General features: G+C 32.2%; 2 protein-coding genes across 3 annotated transcripts in view; one reads left to right on the plus strand and one right to left on the minus strand.

Moving 5' to 3' along the window:
• The window catches only part of LOC126881982 (THO complex subunit 7 homolog), a 29442-nt gene extending 13767 nt beyond the window's left edge, over positions 1-15675 (minus strand). Inside the window, exons 1-2 of the mRNA XM_050646734.1 lie at positions 15506-15675; positions 5081-5408 (exon numbers count right to left, since the gene is read on the minus strand). Coding sequence (XP_050502691.1) covers positions 5081-5408; positions 15506-15515 — 338 coding nt within the window. The 5' untranslated portion in view covers positions 15516-15675. The remainder of the gene's footprint in view (positions 1-5080; positions 5409-15505) is intronic.
• Positions 15676-15787: 112 nt separating this feature from the next.
• Positions 15788-21038, plus strand: part of LOC126881978 (origin recognition complex subunit 4) — a 40225-nt gene continuing 34974 nt past the window's right edge. Inside the window, exons 1-2 of one of the 2 annotated variants that reach the window (XM_050646729.1) lie at positions 15788-16161; positions 20138-20483. In XM_050646729.1, coding sequence (XP_050502686.1) covers positions 15958-16161; positions 20138-20483 — 550 coding nt within the window. In that variant the 5' untranslated portion in view covers positions 15788-15957. The remainder of the gene's footprint in view (positions 16162-20137; positions 20484-21038) is intronic. The other variant, XM_050646730.1, reaches the window with a different exon arrangement.

Consider the following 21038-nt stretch of genomic DNA (forward strand, 5'->3'; position numbering starts at 1 on the left):
AAAGTTCAAGTCAAATTATATCGCTTTTAATTATTTGTATTGCTAAAAATTTATTATTTTATTGTTAAAACAACGCTGTAAACACCTTGTGCTTGAGTGATGTTTTCCATGATTTCTCATTTAAAATCGAATGAGTAGGTAGAGGAGGTAAAAGTGCAAGCGGGGCTATTTCTACGTAGCATGCATTAAAACGAATATATTAGGCACGGGAAACACTATGTGTTTAAAGCTTTTTTTAACAATCAAAAAATAAATTTTTAGAAATGCAAATATTCAAAACAGATAAAATTTGACTTAAACTTTTAAAGGCGGTAAGCAGAATTGCTATTTTATTTTTTATTCAAAGGTTATTCGGGTTCAAAAATTGCAATCTTTCGATTTTTTGAAAGTTCAACCGCGTTTATCTCGAAAACTATGCATCCTACGAAAAAACTTGTAGGAACATTTTTTGGTTGGAATGACCCAAAAAATACAAAAAATTGTTTTGTTTTGAGAGAAATCGCTGTTATGTAATTCCTCAACTTCTTTGTTTATAATAATCTTATCGACATCCGGATCAACTGTTACCCAAAAAAATCGTGTTCTACGGGCCAAAATACATAAAAAAACTGGGGTAAGTCCATCTGAATTAAGAAGGCCGTTGTACCCCCCCTGGCGACAGGACTATTAGGTGAGTACTCAACTTTGGAAATATTTTTATGTTTGCCTAATGCGCTTTGTCAATGAGAATAATACTATTAAAATATATTTTATATAAAATCAGTTGATATTGAGTGATTTATATATTTTTTATACAATTAAATCAAAAGAGATTTTTTTTTAAATATGAATGCGTTGTTAGTATCGCTCCAAAAATAACGGAGATGCTTGTTTTGCTTTAATTAAAATTATTACACATACATTTCAATGATTACCTATTTTAGGTGATACCCCACCAGTATTATGCTCTACATACGTTTATTGCGGTACGAAACGTAAAAGATCTACAAGTGGCGATTGTATGGTTAGGTCAACTCCATCGTCTAAGAGATCAAGTAGTAGTCTCAGTGATATTTCCAGTTTTGATATTAATTTGCCCACAAAACTTGAAACTGAATTGACGGAGAAGGTAAAAAAATTGGAGTATCAAGTAAATGCTTTAAAGAAGAAGTTCCGTCAGAAGAACAGTCAGCGTTGTAGAAGAACAACAAAAAACAGAAAATCGGCAACCAAATTCATGATAGAGGTACTGTTAGAAAATAAAAGCATATACGTGCACACTTTTGTTAATATGCAGTTTTCACACAAAACTCGTTCACAATGGAGTCACAATGAAAAGGATTTAGCTCTGGCTATTTACTATAAGTCTCCTAGTTGTTAAAAATTTTGAATTAGATCTCTTAACTTTATCTTACCTTCACTAAAAACAATTCAAACTTGGTTGCGTGTCATAAAATTAATAACTGGTTTAAACATTTCCTTAATTGACAAGTTGAAGAAAAAAGTAGAGACAATGGATGAGTGGAAAAAAATTTGTGTGTTAATGTTTGATGAAATTTCTTTGAAAAAACAATTGGAGTACAATAAATTAGATGAGATTGTAGAAGGGTTTCAAGATTTAGGTGCTTTAGGAAGAACAGAACAAACAAACTTGCCAACACATGTCTGGTTTTCATGATGCGCAGCTTGCTACATAAGGCTACGCGGCTTGCTACAGGTGGTCCAATACATAGCGACAACTTAAAAAACATTGTAGTTGAAGTTGTTTCAAAATTACAAAATATTGGGTATATACCAAAAGTGTTGTGTGATCAAGCATCTAATAATAGAGCTTTATTTAAGCTGTTAGGCGCATGTAAGGATCAGCCTGCAATAGAAATAGGAAATCAGAGGATTTTCACTGTGTTCGATACACCCCACTTATTAAAAAGTCTAAGAAATAATTTTCTTAACAAAAAGTTGACGTTTTTTGCCGATTCTAAACAAATATCGTGGCAAGATATTGAATACACATACAACATCGATAGAACCAGTGTGAGAGCATGATGCATGGTGAAAATGACAAACGTTCATATAAACCCTAATAATTTTCAAAAAATGCGTGTAAAATTAGCAGCACAAATTTTTTCCAACTCAATTGCCTCAGCAATATCAACAGCAATGTCTGTAGGGCAGTTACACACCAAAACGGCTTCTCTTACTGCCGAATTTTTGAAAATTATAAATAATATTTTTGATGGTCTTAACAGCAAATATTGTAGTGATAGTAATCCAAACAGAAAGCCAATGTCAACTTTAAGCAAGTCAACTGAAAACTTAAAAGCAGGTTTAGAATATTTCAAAAAAATTAAAGTTTTTGAAAATCAAAAAGAGAGAAATAATATTCACTGTCTACACGGCTTTCAGTGGACCATTTTCTCAGTTTTATGTTTGTGGGAGGAACTTCAAAAATAATATAATGTGTCATATCTTTTAACATCTTTTCTGAACCAAAATCCTCTAGAAAATTTTTTCTCTATTGTGCGCAATAGAGTTAGTCTAGTGCGTTCATAAAAACATGTGTTTTTACTTAATAACAGGCGGTAGCTGGTTTGTCTTTAGTTTCATGCGTGGAAGAGAATGATGCTAGATCAAAAGTATGTGTTTTATCTCGTCAGGTATTAATGACGCACGGGTAAATAATCGTGGACTCAACTGAATGTTAAACTACACTATTAGCTTTAGTTTATATATACAGTAGATATTAACAAGTATTTTATAATATCAGGAAAACAATATCAGTATGTCTTAAAACATTGGAATCATATGGAAACTTTTTTATTCAGTTTAGGGAAAAATGTATTATTGATAAAAACTTGCACGTCCTAAAACTCAAAATGAAAGAATCAGATGTCAAATATTATGAGTCGTATACCAAGTTTGTTAAAAAATATTAATTCTTCTCAAGAGTAATATACCTTCATTTTTAAAGTACTTTCATATAAACATGAACGTGGTTTTTAATTGTTCTCGACTTTTAATAATAAAATGTTTCGATATTGTCAATAATGAAAGTACTTCTTGAGAACAAGAAATAATAAATATCTTTTTTTCCTAAAATTTTAATTTTACTATCTTAGTTTGAAAAGAATTAACATTCAAATATACTTATTTACTTTGTTTTGAAATATGATCTAATAAGTGATGTTTTAAACTTTCTAATCCTGTCCGATCAGCTTTTACCTATTGTTCCTAGGCAGATGGCCCTCAACTATTTATATGTTGGAAATTCCCTGTCATTTTATCAGTATATATGTATACCAAATTTCATGCCAATCCAATGGATTCTTTAAAATTCGGAGGTTTTGCAATATTTTACCTGGGGTGAATGGGTTAGATCTGGAAAGAAATTCTGTATATCAACTTCAAATAGTTTATTTCGCATTAGTTCTGAAAATATCATTCTTTTACAAATTGCAAAAAATAATTTACATGTGAATTATCACTGCTAATTTTATTATGTATTTTCTATTTTGTTGTTTTTTTGTAGTGTATTAATAATTAAATAATTTTTAAGAAACCTCTTCACTATTTTTATTAATCAATTTTTAGCGTTTTATCTGAAGTAAAATCGGAATTCCAAAATAGAGATTACAATCGCGTTAAAATTATTTGTTAAAATGCTGAATACTACCCTTATATCGTTGTCTATTACGCCAGCCAAGCGACTCCAAATTTATTTTTCAATCTTGGCAAAAATTTCAATAAATGTCGCCACCGTCCAGCCAGTTAGTACTTAGACTTGAGGGGCAAAGAGGTGTAAGTGGGCGGAGTTTAACACTGAATTCGGTTTTACCTAAAGGTGAGGTATCTATGTACTTATTAATCAATGCTAAAGTTAAGTAGAAAAAAGTTACAGAACAATATTTGCGAAATAACAAGGAAAATTGCCCAAAATTGCTGTGAGTGGCGAACTTTGGAAAATCATATTTCGAAAACTATAAATCCTAATTACCTCTACTAAACAAAATTTTAAAGGAGAAATATGTAGGTTCTTTTTCTCTTAAGCAATGTCTATACCTATATCCTCGTGGACAAAAGTTATGGGACAAAAAACAAAATTTCTTTCTTTTGGGTTTCTTTGTGCTTTTTCTTTTGAATATATTTTTGTAAAAAAAGTATCATTGACTTTAAAAAGTAATATTTAGGTAGGAAATTTAACCAGGAATAATTTTTATGTAGATATGTTTGTACCAAAAGTGCATAGAACTCACCCTAATGTAACCTGTGCCCAGGGACTAATTCACCCATTTCTCAAAAACGCACCCCTTTAAATGGTAGCACTCCGTGGTTTTTTCATATATAGATGTCCATTGACCATATGAAATAATAAAACCCCGTTAACGTTGTAGTTCCTTTTAGCTATCTTATTTTGAATATAATCAATAGCCTATTTTGTTCTTTGTTTACATTAGTTCATATTATCAATAAATTTTTCTATCATTATGTCCATCTTTAATACCTCCCAACTAATTTTTTTTTGTCGGAAATAGTCTTATAACTTTAAAATTCGTTTTTCTTAAAATCATTTGTTGATGACATCCATGATTTTCTCCCGACGCCCTTCAAATATTCTTTGCAAATTACTCATTTCAGTTTAAAACTACGACAAAGAATGGTTAAGTTTAATGTTTGGTCTGTACTTTTGTATGGTGAAGAAGTGTGGATGCTAAAAGTATCAATCATGAACAGAATTGAAGCATTAGAAATGTGGATTCACCATAGATGGATGCTGAAGATACCTTGGACAGCAAAAACACTGATGAAGAAGTACTAAGGAGGGTCAACAAAGATAGAGAACTGCTAAAGACTGTTAAACACTGGAAAATGTCTTGTCTGGAACATATCGTGAGGGGAAATCGATAAAAAATATTACAACTGATCCTTAAAGGCAAACAAACTTTTTGGTTAGAAAACGTTCCTGAATGGACTCGGATATCAATTATTCCATATTGCAGAGGATCAAGAAGCCTTCACAATGGTGACTGCCAATGTTGCATAATTCTGATATGGCACATGAAGAAGAAGATGCAGACAAAATATACTTTAGTGGTATATTTACCTGTTTTGTTTAATTATTTTGGCTTTATTGAGTTCTTCTCTTTGTTGAGCTATTTCTTCTTTTATATTATGAATTTTTGTCTCATATTCTCCATATAATTGCTGATATTTAAGTAACTGTTGATCATTCGATTTTGTTACCAACTCTGAACGCCTACGAGAGTGTTCAATCAAACTCAATTGAGCCAAAATTTTATCATATTGCATATAATCATCAGCATGTTCATCAGAGTTGAACAATTTGGTTGTCATCTTAACCATTAAATTGAATCGTCTATCATCTCCTGTACCATCGCCATCAAATACTAGTCTTCTTTTAATCACCTCTTCTATAAAAATAAATATACTAAATTATATATAAATAAATAGTTACATTACATTTATTCACTAAATTAATATAATAATAGTCTCCCGTTTTATACCTCTGACGCGGCTTTGGGCTTATAGCAGGGTAGTCTACTATATCTAGGGTCTACAATATACAAGGAAGGTAACAGGACCAGTGCTACGCTTCAACCGCCTATTATTATCCCTGGTTTTACCCAAGGTACTCATTTTATTCAGGCTGAGTCGACCTGGGGCCTATAGACATTTTTAAAAATGTCTAGTTGTTCTTGCCGGCGGTGGGATTTGAACCCCGGCCTACCAGCACGCGATTCAAGCATACTACCGCCTGACGTACGCCGGCCCCTGATTTATATTCAATAAATTACAATCTATATAACGATGGCTTAGTGTGAAAACCTCGTATCTCATTAAATTACCATTTTACAGGAGAGGCAAAAAACTGATATTCTGCATAATATAACCTAAAAACAAAAATTACCGTTACACATTTTTAATTCGAGCACATTGAGACAAATATCTGATATTGGCACAGAGCTAAAAGTGTTAAATGTTGCTATTAAATTGGAAATACAAATATTAACTATGAAAAACACGTAAATATCCTTGCAGTATATAGAGCCTTTACCCAAGTAACTATGATAACCTCGTATATCTTGATATACGTGTTTTTCATCTCAAATGAGGTTGTGTTTATTATTATTTACGAGGTTTTCATTTTTCATAGCTTCACACCTCCAAATACTAGGTCGATACAATACAAATCTTTTGATTTAAGGTTCATAAAATGTTCCTATATGCCGGACTACCTTTTGTTGTTCACAAAAAACATTTCTGCAAGTCGAATCTCTCAAACAAACACTCCAAATTAAGTACCAAATTCTTGGTTATAAATATACCTGGTATGTATTCATACTAAATCAAGAGAGCAATTGATATACGTGGTTTCTTTCTTCGGCTGTAGGAAATAGTCTAGTGTATTTGGAATTTTTCTAACAGTTGTAAATCGTGAGATACAAGGTTTTCAAACTAAAACCACCAAAATGTCATTTTCGAAAAAAAAAAATGAGATACGAGGTTTTCACACTAAGCCATCGATAAATCTAATTATTTTTCTGTTGATTTGCAAGCCATTAGATAATGCAATTATTATTTTTTTCTTCAAGAAATTAACGCACTATCTTAAAAATTGGTCATTTTTAATGTCTCGAATTTCCTAAACCTGTTGTCCAATTTAAGTGATTTTTTTAACATGTTATAGGTTTATTCAGTTTATGCATTTTATTCAATATTGTTGCTAGACAGGTAAATTGTCATTGTATACTGGTTGTATCAATCAAACTGTGATTTTTTCTCAAAGTTGGCTTCACCCTGTGGAATATTCTAGCATTTATGAAATACTGAAATCAAAACCCAACTAGAGCCTCATGTTTTCTTAACATTCTGTTTTTTGATTCATTCGCATAAATTGGATAATAAAAAAGTTAGGTTTACTTTAACAACTAGCCTTGTTTTTCATCAATACAGGGTGTTTTTAAATAAGTATGGCAAACTTTAAGAGGTAATTCTGCATGAAATGTTTGCTTTATAAACATATGTCCGCAAATGCTTAGTTTCCGAGATACGGGGTGGTGAAATTTTTATAACAAACTGACGATTTATGTATTGCTCTAAAACCCGTTGAGATATGCAAATGAAATTTATAGGGTTTTAAATGGTAGCTATTGTGCATTTTTTGACATAAAATTAAGAATTTTATATTCACCATTGGCTTGCATACATGTAATATGATCCGTATGCGCGACAATATAATGCCTGTGCATATAGTTTGCTTTTAATTTGAGTATTTAATAAATGTTAGAATATTCCACAGGATGACGTGAACTTTGAGAAAACATCACAGTTTGATTGGTACACAACAATATTATTACAGATATATTGCTAGGGAATAAGGCTATAACATATTAAAAACATCACTTAAATTGGACAACAGATTTAGGAAATTCGTGACATCAAAAAAATGACCCATTTTTAAGGTGGTGTGTTAATTTCTGGGAGTAGTGTATTAAAAATTTTTTTTTGTTTTTAAAACTCTTTAGCGAATTGTTATTAGTCTAATACTAATAAGTTTTTCAATACTGATTACTGGATTACCTTCAATGTGGTCAACCAAAAAGAAGATGAATCTGGTGATTTTTATAAGTAGTGACATTAATTGGTGTGAATCTGTCATTTGAGTTTATTCCTCCTAGTTTACTTTGCCATTGCCTCCTCCCATTACTTTTTTGGCTATTATTAGCACAATTAAATACTTACACTACATTTATTTACCATTTTTGATAAAATTTGTTATACAATAGTCGTAATCTGAATGCTCTTCAGGACATCACAGAAGATGAATATGACGAGGCTCTATATAAAGGAAAAAACACAGCTCCAGGCAAAGATTCCATCAATCGTAAAATCCTTAGACAACTAGATCCAGATATTCGTAAGCCAATACAAAAAACTGGACAAATTAACTGCAAGGAAAAGCAAGTGCAAGGACCATAAGGAAACGACAAGGCAAGAAATAAGTAATGACAATGGCAAACAGGATAAGAAAAATATTTGGAGACTAGCAACGTGGAATATCAGAGGACTAAATGGTAAAAAAACAGAATTGAGCTACGAGTTCGATAAAAACAAAATAGAAATATTAGGTATTACAGAAACAAAAAAGAAAGGAATTGGTGAAATATACCTAGAAGGCGGTCATTTGCTTATATATAGCGGGGTTCCACCGGAAAAGAGAGCAGCTGCAGGAGTAGGTACTATAATTAAAAAAGAAAAAGTAATAAATATACAGGACTGGAAAGGCTGGTCAGAAAGAATAGTAGCTCTTGAGATGAAAGATGAGCAGGGAGAGCCACAAACAATAATTACGGCATATGGACCCGATGAAAATGAGAAAAAAGAAATCAAAGAAAAATTCTGGACAGACCTAAATATAGCAATAGAAAACAGTAAAGGGCGGATTTACGTCATTGGAGACTTCAACGGAAGAGTAGGAATCAAAGATGAGACAGTAACGGATGTAATTGGAAGGTACGGTGAAGAAGTGAGAAATGATAATGGAAAACGGTTAATAGAATTCTGCGTACTAAATAATTTAATAGTAACAAACACACACTACCAACACAAGGACATACATAAATTTACTAGGCAAGGACCAAGAGAATCAGAAAAGTCAATAATTGATTACATACTAGTAGAACGCGACAATCGAAAGGTAATTCAAGACGTTAGAGTCAGAAGAGGACCAGAAATAAGTAGTGACCATTATTTGTTGGAAGCTAGAATAAAGAATAAAAACAAAAAACCCCAGGAACATACAAAAGAAAACAAAAGAAAAATTGAATACGAATCAATCAGAACTTACAAGCTCAGAAACAAAGAGATTGCCCTAAGATACAAAGAAATGGTTGATTTAGAAATAGCAGCTCTGGAAAATGCAAATGATAGTAACAACCTAGAACAAAAATGGCAATCATTTAAAAATATATTACTGGAAGCGGCGAAAAAAGTATGTGGCATTAGTAATAGGAATGACAAGGTGAAACAAACAAACTGGTGGAATGCCGAAATAAAACAACAAGTGAAAACTAAGAAAAAACTTTTTTCTACAACCACTATTCAAAGTGCACTTTTCTGCACGGTTTTATGTTAGGAAACTTGATATTTTCTCACAGTATAAGATATTTGACATTAGTGTGCAGAAAAGCGACGTTTCTGTGCCGCAAAGTGACGTTTCTGTGCCGCAAAGTTCTTTTCTGCACAGTTGACTACCTCATTCTGAGTAACGTTATATTCTGTTTACATCCGTGGACTACCGCATTCTGAGTAACGTTATATTCTGTTTACATCCGTGGTTAAACTTTAGACAAATATATAACCTATAAGACAATTATTATATTTAACTATAGCATAGAAACTAAATTATGGATGTTACAACTGTTTTATTTTACAATTTTATTCTTATTAAACATTTTATAATTATCAAATAACCAATAAGGATTTAGCAACCTGTGCAAGAGACGTCGAATGAAGTAGGTTTTGTGTAAATCCGTGACTGTATAAATATAATGTCAATAATGTGTAATAATTGTTTAAATATAAACAAATTAAGGCAGTGCATTAATTTTTTAACTGATTTCTGTGCAATTTATTTAGGTATAAGGAATTTAAATTGATTAGTAGGTATTAATTAAATACAGTTTAAAATTTATCACATAGGTACCTATTATAATTAATCGTCGTTTGGAAATTGTGATTTTTATTTTTAGGAAAAACTGTGCTTGTAGAAAAAGTATAGTGTGAAACACGTGCAGAAAGGTAATTTCTCACTCGTTTGAATTGCGGCACTCGCTTGCGCTCGTACCGCAACTTTTCAAACTCGTGAGAAATTAGTACCTTTCTGCACTTGTTGCACAATATACTATGGAATAGTTATTTAAGAAACAAAACAGTAAACAATTACAACAAATACAAAGAGGCAAGAACTGCAGTAAGAGATATGATAAAAACAGAAAAGGAAAAGAGTTGGCATCAATTTGGACAACAGCTGGAACACAATAGCAAAGAAAATCAAAAACTTTTTTATAGAACATTAAAATCTCTGAGAACAGACACACCTAGTAAGGATATGAGAATTAAAAACAAAGAAGGAAAAATAATCACAGAAGAAAAAGAAATTATTGAAAGATGGCGACAACACTTCCAAGAATTATTAACTACCACAAAAGAGGATAGGAATAAAGAAAACAGAAACGCGACAGGTAGTGAAGAACAGAGAACAAGCATCGAGATAACAATCGAAGATACAATAGAAGCAATAGGCAAACTTAAAAACGGAAAGGCACCTGGACACGACCATATACCACCGGAAATGCTGAAGTACATGAGAATGAAAGGCGTAAAACAATTAGCTGAAATATTCAAAGAAGCAAGCAAAAAAGAAACAATACCGAAGGACTGGGAGATAGGAGTAATAGTACCGATATATAAGAAAGGAGACCACAAAGATTGTAACAACTATCGAGGAATTACACTGTTATGTTCTTCTCTCAAAGTCTATGAAACAGTACTAGAAAAAAAGCTGAGAAACATTACAGAAACTACTTTAAATGAAGCACAGAGTGGCTTTAGAAAGGGACGAGGAGTACAAGACCATATTTTCACGGTAAAGCAAATAATTGAAAAAACGTTACTGTCTAAAAAGCAAGCATATATGGCCTTCATAGACCTGGAAAAGGCATTCGACAGGGTGAAAATAGTGCGTTAATTTCTTGAAGAAAAAAATAATAATTGCATTATCTAATGGCTTGCAAATCAACAGAAAAATAATTAGATTTATCAATGGCTTAGTGTGAAAACCTTGTATCTCATTTTTTTTTTTTTTTCGAAAATGACATTTTGGTGGTATATTATATATTGTCTTTTGAGTCCCTTTTACTTTTCAGTGTCGGGACTGGCACATCCTTTCACGTGTGTACAAATGTTGACCATTGTTTCTTATTGTATGCTAATCGGCTTGCTTCTGCTATTGTTTTCCCCTTCCTTTGGAAGATTTTAGCGACTACTGTATCCCAATCTTCTCTAGGTCTTCCTCTACTTCTTTTCTTTTGTATCCTGGCTTCCCATATTTTCTTCACCGGTATGTTGTCTTTCATTCTTTTCATGTGTCCCCACCAACTTAGTTGTTTTTCTTCAATATATTCAAGTACAGATTTTGTCTTAAGATCTGTGCGTATATCTGTGCTTCTTATTCTGTCTCTCATTGTCACTCCTCTAACTCTTCGTAAATACTTCATTTCTAGGGCTTGTATCTGGCTTTTTAGTTTTCTAGTTAGTATCCATGATTCACAGCCGTATGTAAGCACTGGTCTATATATGGTGTTAAATACAGTTAGTTTGGTTTTTCTTGTGATTTCCTTTTTGTTTAAGAAGCTATTTTTTATTGCATGAAATAGTTTTGATGTTTTACTTATCCTCTCTTCAACATCTTTGTCCCGCCTTCCATTATTTTCGATTGTAACGCCCAAGTATTGGAAATGGTTTACTTGTTCTATTGCCTCCTCATTAATTTGCATATTTATTACGACTGGTTCTTGCGATATTACCATGGTCTTCGTCTTATGTGTATTTATCTTCATACCCTGTTTACATAATGCGTGATTCCATGCTTGCAGGTTATTTTGCAGGTCTTCTTCTTTTTCTGAGATAACTACTACATCATCTGCGAATGCACATTCCGAAATGGTTACGCTATGGAGATTCCTGTACCCTACATGCAATTTCTTTAGTTGTGGTGTGCACTCTATCATGATTTCGTCCATAAAGATGTTGAAGAGGGTTGGGCTCATGACACCTCCTTGCCTTAGTCCTTCAGTTGTTTCGAATTCTGTTGATTTCATGTTTTTGTGTATTATGTAGTTCCTATTTCTCTTATAAAGACTTTTGATGATTTCAACTAGTTTATCGTCAACCCCTCTTCTTATCAAGCTGTCCCACACAGTTTGTCCTATCTTAAAAATTGGTCATTTTTAATGTCTCGAATTTCCTAAACCTGTTGTCCAATTTAAGTGATTTTTTTAACATGTTATAGGTTTATTCAGTTTATGCATTTTATTCAATATTGTTGCTAGACAGGTAAATTGTCATTGTATACTGGTTGTATCAATCAAACTGTGATTTTTTTCTCAAAGTTGGCTTCACCCTGTGGAATATTCTAGCATTTATGAAATACTGAAATCAAAACCCAACTAGAGCCTCATGTTTTCTTAACATTCTGTTTTTTGATTCATTCGCTTAAATTGGATAATAAAAAAGTTAGGTTTACTTTAACAACTAGCCTTGTTTTTCATCAATACAGGGTGTTTTTAAATAAGTATGGCAAACTTTAAGAGGTAATTCTGCATGAAATGTTTGCTTTATAAACATATGTCCGCAAATGCTTAGTTTCCGAGATACGGGGTGTTGAAATTTTTCTAACAACCTGACGATTTATGTATTGCTCTAAAACCCGTTGAGATATGCAAATGAAATTTATAGGGTTTTAAGTGGTAGCTATTGTGCATTTTTTGACATAAAATAAAGAATTTTATATTCACCATTGGCTTGCATACATGTAATATGATCCGTATGTGCGACAATATAATGCCTGCGCATATAGTTTGCTTTTAATTTGAGTATTTAATAAATGTTAGAATATTCCACAGGATGACGTGAACTTTGAGAAAACATCACAGTTTTATTGGTACACAACAATATTATTACAGATATATTGCTAGGGAATAAGGCTATAACATATTAAAAACATCACTTAAATTGGACAACAGATTTAGGAAATTCGTGACATCAAAAAAATGACCCATTTTTAAGGTGGTGTGTTAATTTCTGGGAGTAGTGTATTAAAAATATCTTTTGTTTTTAAAACTCTTTAGCGAATTGTTATTAGTCTAATACTAATAAGTTTTCCAATACTGATTACTGGATTACCTTCAATGTGGTCAACCAAAAAGAAGATGAATCTGGTGATCTTTATAAGTAGTGACATTAATTGGTGTGAATCTGTCATTTGAGTTTATTCCTCCTAGTTTACTTTGCCATTGCCTCCTCCCATTACTTTTTTGGCTATTATTAGCACAATTAAATACTTACACTACATTTATTTACCATTTTTGATAAAATTTGTTATACAATAGTCGTAATCTGAATGCTCTTCAGGACATCACAGAAGATGAATATGACGAGGCTCTATATAAAGGAAAAAACACAGCTCCAGGCAAAGATTCCATCAATCGTAAAATCCTTAGACAACTAGATCCAGATATTCATAAGGAGATAATGAGCATATATACAGTCGGAAAAATGAAAGAATACCCATGAACGCACATATAAAACACGCGGTATTTTCCTGTCATCGTGTCACAAAGAAAATTGTCCAGTGCAAGTACATGTAACAATAATTATTACATGTACTTGCGCTGGGCAATTTTTTGTGTGACACGGTTACAGGAAAATACAGCTTGTTTTATATGTTCGTTCATGGGTATTCTTTCATTTTTCCTACTGTAATTATTGTATCATGAATCATTTCTTCCCTGATGAGTGGAAGACAGGCATTGTAATAGTTATTCCTAAACCTTATACTAACCATCAACTACCCCAAAATTACCATCCAATCACTCTTCTCCCAGTAATTGGAAAAAATTTTGAGAAAATTATCCAAGGAAGATTATATAATGAATTAAACCAACATATTCCAGCACACCAGTTTGGATTTAGAGAAAAATCATCTACAATCCTTCCTCTTTCAATAGTAACATCCAATATACAGGCAGCAAGACTGCAAGGACTAAAGGCCGCTGGAGTTTTCTTGGACATCAAGAAGGCTTTTGACTCCGTTTGGCATAGAGGATTGTTATATAAACTTCACAGAATGAAATGCTCCCCGTCTCTAATATGGATTATTGACGAGTTTCTTAGAAGACGCAGGTGTATAGTTAAGATCAATGAAACATATTCCCATTCATTTTCAGTGCAACAAGGAGTTCCACAAGGTTCACCACTCTCCCCTCTATTGTATAATCTCTATTGCAGTGACATATGCGACAATAGACTAACCAATACTAATTTGCTACAATTTGCTGATGACACTGCAGTGATATCATATGAAAAAATTTAATAAAGACAATGGACTTATTGCAGAGGCAGGTGGATGACACAATATCTTGGGCGAATAAATGGAGATTAACAATAAATCCTTCTAAAACCAAACTAGTAATATTTAACCATAGAATCCAAGATCACTCTCCAACCATAAACATATGCGACAATATTATTAAACCTTCCCAAACTGTTAAGTATTTGGGAATAGAAATAGATAACAAATTGAAGTTCAACCACACAGCAGTTATAAAAAGTAAAATTATAACTAGAGCAAAACACTTCAGAAGTTTAACATACAAGAATGAGGGAATTACAATTGAAACAGCAGCCAATATTTATAAAATGATTTGCAGGCCAAAATTCTAAAGGTCCTGCCAAAAATAATATAAAAGTGGCTGAAACAACTAGCCTTCGACAAATCACTAGAATGCGTCATCCTGATAATCCACTTCATAATCCACCAAACAGAATGCTGTACGATAAAACTGGAATTGAACCTATTAATGAGACTCAATAAGTTGTTTAAATATTTCTCTATTAATGGCAATAACAAAAATTTGATTGAGCCCCACATTGTGAAGATACCAGAAGATGGCGCCGGTAGATATCCAGGAAGAACTCTTTTTGAAGAAATCTGCTACACATCAAGACAATAAACAACTCTATTTAAATCATCATCTGTATTGTGGCTAATTGTCAGTGATATTGTGATTACTGCCGCATACAAATATTTTTTTTGAATTATTGTATTGTATTAATATTAACAAAAAACATATATACTGTATTAATGTATATTAATTGTGTAAATTGGCTGAAAGACTTCGGTCGATGGCCTTTTGGTACATTGTATCAATAAAATATGTCTCTCTCTCTCTCTTTGTTATACAAACAATAACACTGACATTACAAAGAATCGCCAAAACTGTCTTATTTCGACGCTACTCACACTGGCATGGTTTCATGTACTCCAACCATGGTCACACAGGGGGCGAATACAATAGTGCGATTGTCTGTTTAATATCTGTTCAAGGAGAAGTAATAGATGTCTACAATTTTTTGTAATAGTAATAAACAATATCACACCTATAAATTCACTCGGACATTTGAGAAATAAAAAATACAAAGATCACACTTAAAGATTGTAGCTGAAATTGGTGAAGAATATTTGAACTATATAATAAATATCCATGCAATTGCTGAATTGTAAGTATTGATATTACTCAAAGCAGCTATATACAAATTTGACAAAGTATGATTATGATTTTTATTTGAAAAATTATGATTTTTAAATGTTACTTAAAAACTATTGAAATTATTTATATCCCACGTAACTAATGAAAAGTTTACGAAACTAGAAAAACATATTTACCTTCTGACATTATTTCAAGGTTTGAGCTTGAGCACTGAAAAGGAAAAGTGATTATTTCCGAATTTATAAAAATGTTTGCAAATATTTGGTTTGGTAAAAATATGTTAGGTTAGCTAGCGGTTAGCTGTTTAGCTCAAACTTCGGACTTCAAATGTCAGTGTGTTGTTTGTCAGTTTGAAACAAATCTTCTACTACGAAAAATATAATCGTTAATCGACCTCTACCAGACATTAGATTGGCTGAAAAATTACATACTAGAGTAGATGTAACTGTCTACAATAAAAAAGAAGATGTCAATTATCCCGCCAAAACATTTTGTACTGAAGTGTAAATAAAATAAAATACTACTTTTTACTAATATTTAATCACAATCACGTAACAGTAACATAATAATATAAACAAGTACATATAAGTTAATTGTGATTTTACACGAAATTTATTAATGCGGAACAATGCGTTCCAATACAAGCAATTTAGATGAAAATTCATTAACAGATCTTAGAAAAGTTCTTAAAAACAACATTCTGAATAATAAAGAATGTTCGGGTTATATTAAAGAAAAAAGTGAAGTATTACAATTAATCCAAAGAACAGTTCAATGTGGAGAATCGAATTCAGCTTTGTTAGTAGGATCTCGAAGTTCTGGGAAAACAATGGTAAGTTGCATGATTTCTCTCCGTTTTGTACAGAAAACCGTAAAATCGAACTTTGTCAACTGTGGCATTATTTATATGAGATCAATTGTTGATTTTGTCATTTGGTTAAGAAATTGACAACATCTCTAGTCATTTATTGTGGCAAAATACAAACCAATCCAAAAATGAATATCCATTTTTAACTTCGTTGCAACACGAAACTACAGCCGCATTTCCAGTTCAATCCAGTGCAGCAAGCACCTCTACCGGTTTCGAAACTTATTAGTCTCTCATCAGGAGGCACATATGCTGCTCTCTCTGACCCAACTAGGACAAACCCCGATGTGCTGTCACGGATTGCAACGAACGAAATGGCAGGGATGCCCTGGATTGAACTGGAATAATGATGCAGCTGTAGTTTCGTGTTGCAACGAAATTGAAAATGGATATTAATTTTTGATTTACATGTTTACTCTGGTTGGAGTACGAAGGGAACCATTCTCATTGGAACTTTACCGCGCTGAGCAGATGGGACGTGAATTATAAATTGTAAAATTCCCTCATCTTCCTTAGTCTCCGCATCCGTTATGGCTTGCAAATTGTAGAAGCCTCGGAGGTGTTACCAGAGAAGGTTCCCATTGTTTTCAGTCTGGTAGGATGTAGAATAACATTTTTGGATGTTGTTTTATGTGCTATTAGATTGAAAACTTAGTTTTTTTACAAACCAATCCCTTTATTTAGACATGAATTAGGGTCTCTTTGTCTGGTTGTGAAAATAATGTGGACATTAAGGTTGCAGAGTATCATTACTGTTTGTTATTAATACTGTGGTCTAGACTTGAGACAAACATTTATAAAAAGACAACTATTGACTAATAATTGTGACCTTGCTATGGAACTGTGGATAAGAGCCCTAAGGTGTTATGTATTGTCTACTTTGTTGAGAATTGGTATTCTCCTATGATTTGATTGGTAAGTGACTTAATCTCTTGTTTATGATTCACATAAACTCATAAACACCTTATAGCTCACACAGAGTAAGGATATGTCTCTAGGTATAGCTCTTCTAGCTGAGTTTGTCTCCTTTCTTATGGATTGGGCATATAATTTCTTTTTTCTAATATCCTCGGAATTTCTTCTGTGTTGCACATGCCTGTTATTAGTTTATGAAATCTATCTATTAGTGTTTGCCCTCCAGTTTTGAGAATTTCAGCTGGTATGTTCAGAGCCGTGCGGTACATCTTTTCAATATGATGCAAGTCTTCGAAATGCCGCCCCTTAAGTATGATTGAAACTTAACTTTTATTTTTATTAAATGAACCTACACAAAATGAAGGACAACTTATATTTTAAAGACAAAACCTAAAAAAAGTTTTGTATGGACTTTAGTAAATAGTTTTTAATAATTTTTAATTTTGAAAAACTTCTTTACCCACTATAGCCTCCGAGACAGGAAGTGTTAATAAAATTCTTAGTGGTACACCTATATTTGGATATAAAGAAATTAGGTTATTTTGGCACAAACAGTTTTTTTTGGATTTAATAAGGTAAAACCCACACAGCCAGATACAAATTTTGTAAAGGAGAGTACAAAGTAGGCCTCGGATAGATAAGGTATATATACATTAAGGAAAGACATAAGGTAGCAGCAAAAGGTATTGTTAAATTTGTATTTTTCACAATTAGTTGAAAATCTCCAAACCCTAAAAAAAGTTTTCATAGAGTACGGTATCATAATCATTAGAGATATATCACGCAATTTTTCTAAAATATCATTTGACTCCGTATATGATTCTTATTCTTTTTCTATTGAAAATATCGAATGAAGATTCATACAATATTTTTCTAGTGCTTTATCATATATTTTCTTCCATTAAAAATATCATATAAAAATTTAAAAATTTTATTATGAGTTTCTAGAAGCGAAAATCGGCCATTCAAAGAATTAATGGCAATGTCTAAAATATAGATGAAACATTATTTATTTTAAATTTATCTTCCTCCGCTAATAAGAACTCATCCACAGATTTTTCGTAATCAAATTTGCGATTTTTTCTCCTGGTTTGAATTTCATTTTCAGCGGAAAATTCGGAACTTATATCAAGATTTTCTGCAATTCCATTAACAATAATTTTCACTTGGTCTTAGCCAGATTGTCTGTAACTTTTCATTTTTTCTGTAGTTTCTGACAACATTTTTACACAATGTGACAAATTTATAGTTACATGTTACAACATCTTCGAGACTAAATTTATATGAAATAGCCAAATGCCAAAGAACAACACCACATATAAATTTATAATTTTTAATAAGTAGTTTTTGCTAATCCTCTTGCTTTGACTTTAGTTTCTGGATCTTTGTTGATATCTTCTATTGTTTCGAATAAGGCATCATAGATTTTACAAAATTTAAATCTTAAAGATTTCAATGCATCTATTCGACTTGACCATCTAGTAACACTCAACGGTTTTAGAGTTAGTTTGAAACATGTTTTTTCAGAACTTTCCAACGCTTTGTTGAACCAGAAAAAAGTGCACCTATAGTTCTTGTATATCTAATACAAAAAAAAGGTTTTTGTTTCTATAGAAGAAGACGCTGCGTCAATTATGACTAATTTTAAATAGTGTCATGCGCAGGGCACCTAAAGCGCCTCGGATATTTTTCAAGTAGGTATTCTATTTTGCACACCCTTTCTTATTTCTTTCATATCGGTCCCGTTATCATAACCATGTCCTCTAAGCCATTCTAACCCAAGACTTAACTTTTCCCAATTTGTCAAAATAAGTTCCGGTAAACCTTCACTGGTTGAATCACTAGCTTCAAAAACAACCAATAAAAAATCCTTCGATATTATAGGTATTTGTTCTGACAAGAATTAAAAGCGACAACTCTTATCGTCAATGCGAGCTGTTCAATATGACTTACGTTTGGGATACAATCGGCGATTATCGAAAAATATTTGGCGATTTTTATTATTTCGACAATAAAATAATATTACCCATTAAACTTATCAATTCATCTTGCCTACTGTTACTGTTGGTTAAATAAGTCACAAACCATGTATCAGACTCTCTTTGAACTATCCTGATATGTTCTTCCATTACTGGATCAAACTCAGAGAGCAATTATACTAACTTGAAAAAGTTTCCATTATTAGGTAGAAACAAATGATCAGTTGTTCCACGAAAAGCTAAATATTGTTAGGCCAAAAGTCTAATTCTTTTCAAAACTTCTCTACAATAATGTTGCATTATCTATTATTATATTAGATTTTACTGATTATGCCGCCCCCCTTGTGATGCCGCCTGATGCGGCTGCCTCACCGCATCATAGCACGGCACGGCCCTGGGTATGTTCTCAGTACCTGGGGCTTTATTATTCTTCAGTGCTTTAATGGCATCCTGTCTTGTGGGTGGGTATGTTAATTCATTAATCTTCTTCTGATCTTCTGTTATCTCGAAATTTGTTACTACATGGACTGTGTTTGTTTGTACCTGCTCTGTTATCAGACCCTCAAAATAGTTTTTCCAGCCTGCTTTTATTGCAGCACTGTCACTTATAATTTGTCCTTCACTATTTCTAAAAAGATTTTTAGAATAAAAATAACATAAGTTAGGGAGCAATAAGTTTTTTAACATTTTTTATAAACATGTGGATGACGATCATGGATGTTGGATGTCGGATAAAAATAACATAAGTTAAGGAACAATAAGTTTTTTAACATTTTTTGTAAACATGTGGATGACGATCATGGATGTCGGATGTAGTGTCACATTTCATATGCATCTGTAATGTGACAAAAAATCTAACGATTTTTTGCCATAGCTTGTTATTTTAAAAGTTTGGTCTATAGATATTGTGTCGTCACATTACATAAATGGAAATCAGACGTCTATAGACGTTCTGTCCGTCAATGTGTTAAAGTACTTTGATTTAATTCATAATTTTGTATTTTTAATTGTTGTATTTAATATGATAATAGTATGACAATTTTTAGATGGTAAATCAAATTTTATCAGAATTAAAATCCATATCGACATTTACAAAAGATTCAATTGTAGTAAAGTTGCATGGGTTGGTACACACAGATGACAAATTAGCATTAAAAAGCATAACATCCCAAATGCAGTTAGAAAATGTTGTTGATGGCAAAGTTTTTGGAACATTCGCAGAAAATTTATCATTTTTATTAGCTTGTTTACGAACAGGAGAAAAGCGTACTTCAAAGAGTATTATTTTTATCCTAGACGAGTTCGACCTATTCTGCTTTCATCACAATCAAACACTATTGTATAATCTGTTTGATGTTTCACAATCAGCTCAGACACCAGTCTGTATTTTAGGTAAGTTAATATAATTTGATATTTTTTTGAAGTCAAGTGGACCGACAAATGCTGTATATGACGTTTTCATAATGCTTTACATGGTTTACAGCGTTTATTGGGGACCACAGCCTAAGGTTGCAGTCAGAAAAATATATTCAGTGAGCACTTAAAGGTTGGAATAAATTCATTTTCTCGGAATGAACGATTTTGGCCAAAAATGCCGAAACAGGTCAATTGTTATTTTTAAATTACGACTTTTTGGCATATATATCATACTAGTGACGTCATCCATCTGGGCGTGATAACGTCATTGATGATTTTTTTAAATGGGATTAGGGGTCGTGTGATAGCTCATTTAAAAGGTAATTCAATTCTCTATTCAGTGATATAAACAATAACATAATTATTTATACAGGGTGCCCAAAAAAAATAATTAAATTTATTGACATAAAAAGAAGAGTGCATGTAATTTATTTAATTCAAAATACATTTTACTACTCTCAGAAAACAGAAATAAATGTTTATTTGAAAAATAATCATTGCTTTTCGCTTAAATTAAATGTTCAAACTGTC

The sequence above is a fragment of the Diabrotica virgifera genome, chromosome 3 (genome assembly GCF_917563875.1).
Source record: "Diabrotica virgifera virgifera chromosome 3, PGI_DIABVI_V3a".
NCBI lineage: Eukaryota > Metazoa > Arthropoda > Insecta > Coleoptera > Chrysomelidae > Diabrotica > Diabrotica virgifera.